The 12,140-nt window shown below is 38.7% G+C and overlaps 1 protein-coding gene across 2 annotated transcripts in view; it reads left to right on the top strand.

Moving 5' to 3' along the window:
* AIM2 (absent in melanoma 2) overlaps nt 1-10,117 on the top strand; it is a 73,989-nt gene extending 63,872 nt beyond the window's left edge. For both annotated transcript variants that reach the window (XM_032154049.2, XM_032154051.2), the window contains 4 exons: nt 3,922-4,055; nt 6,294-6,713; nt 8,928-9,116; nt 9,882-10,117. In XM_032154049.2, the coding sequence (XP_032009940.1) occupies nt 3,922-4,055; nt 6,294-6,713; nt 8,928-9,116; nt 9,882-9,917 (779 nt within the window). In that variant the 3' untranslated portion in view covers nt 9,918-10,117. The remainder of the gene's footprint in view (nt 1-3,921; nt 4,056-6,293; nt 6,714-8,927; nt 9,117-9,881) is intronic.
* The last annotated feature ends 2,023 nt before the right edge of the window (nt 10,118-12,140 follow it).

Below are 12,140 nucleotides of genomic sequence, written 5' to 3' on the forward strand. Positions count from 1 at the left end.
AACACAAAGATTTTTTTTACATTATTCAATAAATCACTCATCTCCGTCTGAGTTATCTACATTTAGTTTAAATTTCTGATTTTGTTTATTAAGAACAATTGATATGTCCCAGCTTTATGTCTGAAGAACAAAAAAGAGCTAACAGAGGAGCATATTACTCAAGGACTCTCCCAAATGAAAGTCTCCAAATGCCAACAGTTTTAGGATTCAAAGTACAACCGTAACAGCAAAAATTACAACAGCTTTTAAAAGCATTTGTGGGTGTACAACACGGATGACATGGCTTCTCACACATGAGTTATAGGAAGGCTAAATGAAGCCACATAAATGATACTATGTACATTCATAATTCTATACAAATATAAACTGTTACGTAGTTTCTAAGGCACTAAAGAGAAAGGAGTGGTTGTTTTCCCAGGCTTTAAGTCAGAAGGTGTAGTTCTTAGAGATGGCCTTTAGATGGCAGTAACTACACATGTTACTTCCAAGTAACCAACTGCCCTGTGTTTTTCTTATCTGGGATGAGACAGGAATCTAGGCATATTGGCAAACATAGGCTGAGATATTAAGAAATATCTTTTATTTTGGCAATAAATCAAGAATTAATTCTTCTCTTTGTCCAGGATAGCACAAAATTTCCCCTTCTACAATCTTCTCTCCATTTTGCTGTTCTAATGATTCTGGGATTTTGTTATTCTGCTTAGCTAAAAAAGATCCAGTTTGGGACTAGCTTGGAAACTCAGGAGTAGATCCTCCAAGGACTCTCCCAAATGAGAGTCTCCAAATGTAACAGTTGTAAGATTCAAAGTATGCTTTTGGGCCAGGCGCAGTGGCTCACGCCTTTAATCCTAGCACTTTGGGAGGCCAAGGCGGGCGGATCACTTAAGGTCAGGAGTTCGAGATCAGCCTGGCCAAAATGGTGAAACTTTGTTTCTACTAAAAATATAAAAATTAGCCAGGCATGGTGGCGGGCATCTGTAATACCAGCTACTTGGTAGGCTGAGGCACGAGAATCACTTGAACCCGGGAGGCAGAGGTTGCAGTGAGCTGAGATCACACCTCTGCACTCCTGCCTGGGCAACAACAGTGAGACTCTGTCTCAAACAACCACAACAACAAAACACAAAGTATGCTTCTTGCATGCTATACAAGAAGGCAATTAAGTTCCTTCATAGCTCCAAAAATCTATCCACGGGCATACTTAGGCCTCTTTTGAATGTAGGAAATTTTTATGTGTCCATGCTATTTCTTATTATTTTAGGAAAACAGTTTTCGTTTTATTTTTTGAGCAGTTAATCTGTCATTCTTGGTTAAGTGATCCTTCTCCATTGCCATTGCATGTCTGCATGCAGAGTGCTATATGCTATTCTACTCACGAACTCACCTCATGGAAGGTAGAAGACACCTAGAGAATCTTTAATGAAGACAGAGGCAATAATTAGTAGATAAGAGAAGCTTTTGTATGAAGCAAGATGAGAAAATATAAGGACACATAAGCATAGAAAAAGGAAGCTAAGAGAAAATGTGATCAAAGTCCACAAAAGTCCTGCAAGATTAAAATAAAATGCTGAAAATGATAAATGAAATAATCAGTAACAATGTGCACCTGATTATTAAGGCAAATGAGAGGTTTATAGTGAGCAGACAAGCTTGTCCACAAATATTGCATTGGTACCACTGTGTGTGAGATGAAATATGGCTGATGTGATGTGGTAGAATGGTAGGTTGATTCCTTTGGCCTCCCTTAATGCTGTTTTCTCTCTGATGCTGTGAACATAGAAGAGAGACTTTATCTGCATACCTTTCTGAAACCAGTTTCATGGAACTAACTTACCATTGGAAGGTTAGTTTAACTTCTTCCTAGAGCAGAGATCCTGCTACAATATCTCTGTCAGACAGTCAACCACTTTCTGGTCTTTGAAAGGTAATAACAGAGTACCTGCTACCTCATAAGACAGTTCATTCTACTCTTAGCTCTAATAATTAAATCGTTTCTCTTTTTAGTAAAATCAAAGTGATTGCCTTGTTATTTCAGCCCACAATTGTTCAAATTCTATCAGAAGAGACATCTAATAATTTCTCAGGCCCTCTTCTGCCTGAGAGTGCCTTAAGTCATCAAACATGGCCATCTTGTTACATGGCCTTTTTAAAAATCAGGACTAGGAGTTGGCTTTTCACAATGACATATAACCTGACCATAGACATGGAGGAGCCCAGCCATAGTATTCAACTGCATTTTGTAGGCATTAGTGAAGAGCCAACATGCCACCCATCCATCCATTTCTTCATCCATTCAGTAAATATCCATTGAATTGCTAATAGGTACAAAGAAAGCTTTTGGGTTCTTATGATAAAACAAGGTGCTAAAAACAAATCCAAATTTTGTACAGCTTATACTCTAAAGGGAAAGTAGATATTTTTCTTACAGGCAAATTAATGAATGTAATTAACTGAGACAAATGCTCTGATGGAAAGGAAGATGGTTCTTCGCAGCATGTGTCAAAGGAGCATTAACATAAGCCAGGAGTTAGAGTTGGTGTTGGTCAAAGCGGGTTCCATGGGGAAGTGACCCTTGCACTAAGCTGTGAAAAATGCATAGGAGTTAAAAGTACCTTCAGTCAGAGGGAACCCTGTGTGAAAATCCCTATGACGGCAGGTGTTGACTTGCTTGAGGACTGAAAGAAGGCCAGTATGGCTGGAGTACAGAGAATCTTGAGGGCAGGATGGGGTCCCTTGATAGAAGGACAATGCAAGGCCTTGTAGAACATAATTAGAAATCTGTAGCCAGGCGCGGTGGCTCACGCCTGTAATACCAACACTTTGGGAGGCCAAGGTGGGCACATCATGAGGTGAGGTGTTCGAGACCAGCCTTATCAACATGGTGAAACCTCGTCTTTACCAAAAAAATACAAAAATTAGTCAGGCATGGTGGCATGAGCCTGTAATCCCAGCTACTCAGGAGGCTGAGGCAGGAGAATCACTTGAACCTGGGAGGTGGAGGTTGCAGTGAGCCGAGATTGCACCACTGCACTGCAGCTTGGGTGACAAAGAAAGACTCCGTCTCAAAAAAAAAAGAAAAGAAATCAGCCCTTGTTTCATAGCAGCAGTTTATTCATTTTCACTACTACATAAGATTCCATTTAATTGATAATTACATATACACATAAACTCATATACATATATATATAGAGAGAATTGGTATATTTTTTGTTATTTTAGTCATTTGAGGCCATTATGAATAATGCTGCTATGAATATTTATGTACATTATAAGCCTTATGTACTTATCTTTGTATGTTTGTATTTGTATGTGTGTTTCTCTTGACTGTACACCTGTGAATGGAATTACTGAATGTTAAGGTAAGTAGATATTGAATTTTAATAGTGTCCCAAACCATTTTCCAACGTGTTATACCAATTTAAGACAACTACTACTTCATAGTTTTTGTTTCTTGTCTTTTTTTTTTTTTCTTTTAAGACAGACAGCGTCTCCCTGTGTCATCCAAGCTGGAGTATAGTGGTGCAATCATGACTCACTGCAGCTTTGAACTCTTGGGCTTAAGTTATCATCCTGCCTCAGCCTCCCAAGTAGCTGGGACTAAAAACATGTGCCATTACACCTGGCTAATTTTGAAAATATTTTTTGTAAAGATAGGGTCTCCCTATGTTGACTAAGCTGGTCTCAAACTCCTGGCCTCAAGCAGTCCTCCAGCCTTGGCCTCCCAAAGTGCTGGGATTACAGGTGTCTGTGCCAGGTCCAGTTCCTTTCATTTTAAAATAAGATTTTTTTTTTTTTAGAAAAATTAGCTGTTCTTGAAGATATCTTAATATGGCTTTAGTATTTATTTCTGGTGACATTTGAAAATGTGCACTGCCCATATGTTTATATGCTTATTGGCCATGTCTTTCATTTTTTAATCAGTTGATAAGAAATACAAATCGGTAACAAAACCAAAGCCACTAAGTCAAGCTGAAATGAGTCCTGCTGCATCTGCAGCCATCAGCAATGATGTCGCAAAGCAACGTGCTGCACCAAAAGTCTCTCCTCATGTTAAGGTAGGATGAGGAGAGTGGAGTGGTCTTTGTCCTTGTAAGAGCATCACCGTCACTGTCATTTCCCACATTGTTCTCTGTTCTTTATCTCACAGCATGCAAATAAGGGAAGCAAGGCCCCAGTATGAAAAGCATTCTGAGTCACAAAAACAGGAACTACCTCTGATTCATCAGATTAAACACCTGTTGAGCTTTTAATCTCTGCCAGGTTCTGGACACATTAACACTTCGTTATGGTTTGGATTCTATAAGAATAAAACTCTGAGATAGAGAGTTGTTTACAGGAAGTCTGTTTTAGAGCACTTTCAGAATTAATATCTGTGAGGAAGTGAAAGGAGAAGAAGAGGAAGAATGTCAAGTCCAATGTAGTTGCAATAGAGGCCTTGGCCTACCCTACAGGGAGCTCGGGAGTTGAGAATGCCTTTCAGGGCTCCCAAGATTTGTGAGGGAGTCTGGTTTGTATGGGCCCAGGCTCTGGGTCACATCAGAGATCCAATTCAGAGACTCTTACACTTGGCCTGGCATGCCTCTGTTTGTTTTCTGCTTGGTTCTTGACAGCAAATTGCTTTTTAAAAGTAATATAAAAAAGCCCTTCATACACCTGCATGGACAAGGTGCGGTGGCCCCATTTAGCTGAGAGAGTAGTGCCTGGAGAGTCTCATCGGTGAGAATGATTACTTTAGTTCTGAGGGAGCGGCAGGCAACATTAGAAAGGCCCAGCAGAGAATCCGCCACACATGCAATTTCATTTCTTATGAAGCAGGTATTACATTATTTTATAACTGTGTGAGCTCTAGAAACTGATGATATATAGTTCATTCTCTGTGTTTAGAGGAACCATTTCCTCTGGGTTTGGCCCAGAAACTTCTGGATTTTTCAGGAAAACAAGGTTCAAGTATAAATGGTGTGATTCCATCATCAGTAATGAAAATATGCATTACTCAGTCTGGAAGACCCAACTAAAGATACATGGACCAAAGAGAAGGACTTTTATAGTGGACCTCAGTGTAGCTGATCTTTCCTGCATTGATCCAAATGCAGTCAGTTATACTGCCCATCAGGGCCCCTTACTGGCCCAAGCTCCACGGGCCCAAGCTTCAGGTCACATCAGAGACACTCTTCGGAGACTCCTACACTTGGCTTTTTATGCCTCTGTTTGTTTTGCCCTGTATTTCCCTTTGGTTCTAGATGGCAAGTTGCTTTTAAAAAGTAGTATTTTCTCCCAAAACAAACAAAAAAAAGGTATCTTATCTCTGTTAATTCAGAAAAATAAAAAACACAGAGAAGAGAATAAAATTACCTATAATTGTATCGTCTAGGAAAAAAATATATTGATGCTGGTAAATATCTCTCTAGTGTGTTTGTGTGTGTGCTTTAACTGCTTATTTATGCAATAAGGAACAGATTCTTTATCTGTTTAGGACGTTTCCCTTTATTGAATCAGTTATGACAGTTTATCATATTTCTCTAAAGCATTTTTAATATTTGCATAGTAATCTTTTTGTGACTATACCATATTTTATTTAACCAAATCTATTTTTTAGGTATTTAAATTATTTCTTTTTTTATAATTTCAAATAATAAGATGTACTTTTTAAATATAAACCTTAGTGCATAATTCATTATTTAAGGGTAAATCCATAAATGTAGTATTAATTCTGCTTTTAAATTTCTCCTTTAACTCACTCGTAAGATCTCTGACCTAGGTCTCCCCCTTAACTCACATTAAACATAATCTGCATTTTGTTATGTACGTGCCTCCCTAGGAATTTGGGGAGCCCTGTGCTGGTCACTGAGCTCCCTCACTTTTATACCAGAGTAAAATGAACGTTTAGGACAGTATTGGATAGAGAAACAAGGACACATTATGCCCGAATGGAATCGATAGAAGATGGAATCAGATTTATCAGACTTACCCCAAGGCTTAGCAGTATTTCAGAAATCTGAGGAAGTCCTTATATATAGCACATGGCAAAGCAAGGATTTGGTTTCAGGGATCCTACCTCCAAAACGTGTTACACCATCTTATCTGAATACAGGAGTTGAAATCTTCCTTCTGCACTCTCTGTTCTATCTAGACCATTCTAGGCCTCAACACTCTTCTTATCCCCTCTATATCTCTTCCCTTGATTCCACCTATCTTCTGCTGGCTTTCTGAGGTTTAGCACTGTGGGCGAAGTAAGGTCCTCTCAGTAGTACCTTTTTGACTCACAGCTGATATCTTTCTTCTCTTGTCTTCAGCCTGAACAGAAACAGATGGTGGCCCAGCAGGAATCTATCAGAGAAGGGTTTCAGAAAGGCTGTTTGCCAGTTATGGTACTGAAAGCAATGAAGCCCTTCACGTTTGAGACCCAAGAAGGCAAGCAAGAGATGTTTCATGCTACAGTGGCTACAGAAAAAGAATTCTTCTTTGTAAAAGTTTTTAATACACTGCTAAAAGATAAATTCATTCCAAAGAGAATAATTATAATATCAAGATATTATCGGCACAGTGGTTTCTTAGAGGTAAATAGCACCTCACGTGTGTTAGATGCTGAATCTGACCAAAAGGTTAATGTCCCGCTGAACATTATCAGAAAAGCTGGTGAAACCCCGAAGATCAACACGCTTCAAACTCAGCCCCTCGGAACAGTTGTGAATGGTTTGTTTGTAGTCCAGAAGGTAAGTTTTCATATCTAATTTCATATTGATTAGTAAGAATAATGTATTTCCCATCTGATCTTAAAGAGACTTTAGAAATGGTTTTAATGTCTTTCTATACAGACAAAATTAAAAAATACAAAGTTCTAAAGAGCTGCAGAGTTAACATGCCAAAATTCCTACAAAAACTCAAAAATTGTTTTTATTGTCAAAAATGTCACTATCCTATTTCAACTTATTCTTATCCCAGTAGCCTCTGAAAAAGGAATTAGTTCATTCACATAATTTTTATCTCTGCATTATTTTTGTACTTTGTACATATTATCTTTATTTTAAGCGACTATTGTGATTAAGTGACTATTGTTGTGAATGCAAAATAAGTGTAGTTGAGTAAAAACCAGATTAATTGACCTGAAAAACCAATATGCAAGGCAGGATTAAAAAACTGTGATTAAATGAACAGAAAAAAGAGTTAGCTTGAGGAGACTTTTTTTTTTTTAATTAAAAAGTAAACTTTAATGTCGAAAATGCAAACTTGGGGAAGACAGAAAAGATCACACACAAGGCTGTCACTTCACACTTGGAAGGTTGCACAGAGGCCGGGCAGAGGCGCTCCTCGCTTCCCAGATGGGGCCGCGGGGCAGAGGCGCTCCTCGAGGAGACTTATTAGAAGTGAGGAATAATAAAGTATTATAATTCTGAGCCTCAGGGAACTAGCCTTGTAGGATGACTTTTTCTGGTCTAGGGCAGCACCTAAAGAACCATAGAGAGGGAACCTGCTGCCCCTGCATTCAGAGCCTCAGAATAACCTCTGCTGCCGTGGGTTAGTTTCAGAAGGAATTGATAGGAAGACTCTCCAGTCCTCCTGGAAAACTCAAGCGTAAAATGACCTTGGATAGGAAGGTCATGTTCTTCATCCCGGTTTTCAGCTTTCAATCTGGCCAGCTATCCACTAATATATATTGATTTAGTACATAAAATTAAACCTTAAATACGATCAGTCTCCTAGATAACTGACCAACCTCCTGTTCCCTTTTGATCTAGACTTGATTGTGAATTATTTCTTGTCTTTGATTACTTACCAGACTGGGTCTTGCATCATTACCTCATGTCTCTCCTGGACTTGTTGTTTTAAATAGCTCTCTTCAGGCTGGGCGCGGCAGCTCATGCCTGTAATCCTAGCACTTTGGGAGGCCAAGGCGCATGGATCACCTGAATTGAGGAGTTCCAGATCATCCTGGCCAACATGGCAAAACCTACCTCTAGTAAAAATACAAAAATTAGCCGGGTGTATTGGCGGGCACCTATAATCCCAGCTATTCGGGAGGCTGAGGCAGGAGAAACCCAGGGGGGTGGAGGTTGCAGTGAGCCAAGATTGTGCCATCGCACTCCAGCCTGGGTGAAAAAGTGAAACTCCGTTTCAAAAAATAAAAAAATAAAATAAATAGCTCTCTTCCAACCCCAGGGTCTTCTTTTTTCCCCTGACTAATCTGGCTACTGGCCCTGGAGAAGTTCCATCTTCTCTATCCAGCAGTTGTTGCTTCTGTGGACCACCCTGGCCTCCTCCTAAAGGAAGGGAGTTTGGGACTGGAAAGATGGGCATAGGAGACAACATGTTCTAAGTAAGACACGTCTGCCTCCTCTGTGTGAACTTGCTAACATCTATTAGATATATACCTGCTAGTTTCAAAGCAGAAACTTTTTTTCAAGTTGTCCCTTGAACAATGTAGGGATTAGGGCTGCTGACCCCGAGCAGTTGAAAATCTGCAAATAATTTTTGACTCCCCAAAAACTTAACTACTTAATAGCCTACTCTTGACCAGAAGCCTTACAGACAACATAAAAAGTCACTTAACACATATTTTTGTGTTATACATATTATATACTATATTATTAAAAAGTAAGCTAGAGAAAAATGTTATTAATAAAATTATAAAAAAAAATACTGACTATTCATTAAGTGGAAGTAGATCATCATAAAGTTCTTCATCCTAATTGTCTTGATGTTAAGTAGACTGAGGAGGAAGGAAGAAGAGGAGGGTTGGTCTTGCCATCTTGGGGTGGCAGAGACAAAGGAAAATTCCCGTATAAATGGACCTGCACAGGTAAAATCTGTGTTGTTCAAGAATCAACTGTATTTCTTTTTAGAGCCTTCTTCTGGCATGTCTGATGTGTGACTGATGTGGCATTCCTTAATCAGATTATCAGAGGCTGGGTGTTGACTTTCTTTTACAGGTAACAGAAAAGAAGAAAAACGTATTATTTGACCTAAGTGACAACACTGGGAAAATGGAAGTACTGGTGGTTAGAAACGAGGACGCAATGAAATGTAAGGAAGGAGATAAGGTTCGACTTACATTCTTCACACTGTCAAAAAATGGAGAAAAACTACAGCTGACATCTGGAGTTCATAGCACCATAAAGGTGGGAACTGCATGGAACAAAGTCAACTCTCCAAGGGGGTGGTATTTTTTGTTTTCTATCAGAAGGCTGGACTGGAGCCATTGAACAGGATAAGGAATGGAAGACATTGATATTTAGTACATGTTCATCTCACAGAACTGAGGAACCTCCCTCTTAGAAAACATGTATTCTAGATACACAGTTAAGAGAACATGGGCTTTTCAAGGCAGAGGCGCATACTGTTGTGCACACAGAGCCCAACAAAGAGCTCCTCGTTTATACGACAAGTCTAAAGCAGAAAGCTTGCCCAGAGTTGGAAAATTCATTCTCACTAGTGTCTTTGAAAGTAGACAGACAATAAATACTTTGAGGACACATTTCCCTAGCCAGTCCCACCACGCCTGCACCTACCATAGTCCAGTGCAGTTGAGTCCATGTAAACCCCTACTCTTGACCTTCCACCAAACCCTCCTACCCATGTTCTGCCCCTACTTGGTGCTCTTCCCCAGGTCTCAGTGTCGGTTGCACTGCCTGCTGTCTCTGTAAGAGTGGAGGCCAAGATTTGAGAAATATGCATATGTGACCTTGCTAAGTGGGAGTGTATTTCTCAGGTCAGATATTCGCTTCAGGAGTATGATCCAAGACAGACCAATGTATTAGAAGGATGGGAACAAAATAATTTTATGAGAAGATGATATACACTTCAGAAGGCCATAGTGACTGCAAACAGAGGAGGGGCTACTCATCGACTGCATCTTACATTGCATGTTTTTTTCCTCCATCCAGGTTATTAAGGCCAAAAAAAAAAACATAGAGAAATAAAAAGGACCAATTCAAGCCAGCTGGTCTAAGCAGTATTTAATTGAAGAATACGTGATACAGCCTCTTCAATCAGATTGTAAGTTACCTGAGAGCTGCAGTTCACAGGCTCCTCTCTCCACCAAATTAGGATAGGATAATTGCTGGATAAACAAATTCAGAATATCAACAGATGATCACAATAAACATCTGTTTCTCATTCATTACAGTCCCACTATCTCATTTAGTTTGTCAATCCCTTGTCTCAAGCAAAAATACTTTATCAATGTATTATATGTTTATACAAATTTGAAAGTAAACTATATTACAACACTTGCACAAAATACAAGAGGGAAGAATTAGGAGTACACTGTTAGAAGATCCTGTACAACATGTGAAGCAGCGCAGTATTATTTGAAAGTAGATACTGAATAATTAAAGATGTATATTTTGTCCCATAGGGCGATGATTTAGAAATATTTTAAAAAGTATAGAAATAATAACACAATTTTGTGTTATTGGAGAAAGAATAAGCATAAAGCCCAATGGAAAACTAGAGAGCCAAAACAAGGCTTGCACATTTACAGTCTATTGATTTTCTACAAAAGTACAAACACAGTTCAATGGAGAAAAGACTAAAAATAAAACTACAACAACAATTAGATATCCATACTTAAAAAATGAATCTGAGCCATTCCTCACTCTTTGTACAAAAATAAACTCCAAACAGATCATTGGCTTTTCATAAACATCTAAAAACCATAAAACTTCTAGAAGAAAACATGGGAGAAAATCTGTGTGATCTTGGTCTAGGTAAAGATTAAAGATTTAGATATCACACCAAAAGCACAATCTACATAACATAAATGCTTAATAATTTGAACTTCATCAAAATGAAGAACTTCTGTTCTTCAAAAGGTACCATTAAGAGCATTGAAAGGCAAACCATAGATTGGGGCTTAATATTTGTTAGTCACACAGCTGCTGAAGACCCTGTATCCAGGCCAGGCATGGTGGCTCACGCCTATAATCCCAACACTTTGGGAGGCCGAGGTGGGTGGATCACCTGAGGTCAGGAGTTTGAGACCAGCCTGGCCAACATGGTGAAACCCCGTCTCTACTAAAATAAAAAAAAAAAAATAAAGTAGCCAGGTGTAGTGGTGGGCGCCTGTAATCCCAGCTACTGGGGAGGCTGAGGCAGGAGAATCACTTGAACCTGGGAGGCGGAGGTTGCAGTGAGCTGAGATCACGCCATTGCACTCCAGCCTGGGTGACAGAGTAAGACTCTGTCCCAAAAAACAAAAAGATCCTGTATTCAGAATTTATAAAGAACACTCAAAATTCAATAATTGCAGAACAACCAATTAAATGTTTAAAATGGGAAAAAGATGATACATGGATGTCAAATAAGCACATAAAAATACACTCAACATAATTCATCTTTAAGGAAATGGAAACTAAAACTGCAGTGAGATACCATTATACATTTATTAGAACAGCTAAAATTAAAATAGATTACCCATACCAAGTGCTGACAAAGATTTGGAAAAACTGAAACTGTCGTGCACTGCTGGTGGGAATGTCAAATGGTATAACCTTTATGCAAAAGAGTTTGTCCATTTTTAAAAACTTAATATGCACCTACAATGCTAAGGTCTTAGAAGGATACAGAGCAATTGAAACTCTTACTTATTGCTGGTGGGAATGAAAAGTCACATTAGAAAAGAGTTTGGAAATTTCTTATAAATTTAAACATATGCTTACCACATGACACAGCAAGCTTGCTCTAAGTTTTTTTATCCACTTGAAATAATTATGTATGTTCACACAAAAATCTGCATGTAAATATTCATGAAAGTTTATTTGTAATTATGCAAAAGTGTAAAAAACTCGATTATCCCTCCCCTGAAAAATGAATAAACAAACTTTGGTAGATCCACATAACTGAATTGTACTCAGCAATAAAAAGGAATAACTACTGACACCCACATCTACATGGATAGATCTTTACTCTAAGTGAAAGAAGCCAGACTCAAAATTCTACATACATTTTAATTTCATTTTATGACATTCCATAAAGGGCAAAAGTATAGTAAAGACTAGATCAGTGGTTTCTAGGAGCTTGGAGTTGAGAGGAAGGCCAGCAACAAAGCAGCAGGCAAGAAATTTTTGTTATGATGAAACTATTCTCTATCTTAACTTTTGTGGTAGTTTCATAACTACATGCATTTGTAAAAATTCACAGAA

This window comes from Hylobates moloch, unplaced genomic scaffold, assembly GCF_009828535.3.
Source record: "Hylobates moloch isolate HMO894 unplaced genomic scaffold, HMol_V3 SCAFFOLD_5, whole genome shotgun sequence".
Classification (NCBI taxonomy): Eukaryota; Metazoa; Chordata; class Mammalia; order Primates; family Hylobatidae; genus Hylobates; species Hylobates moloch.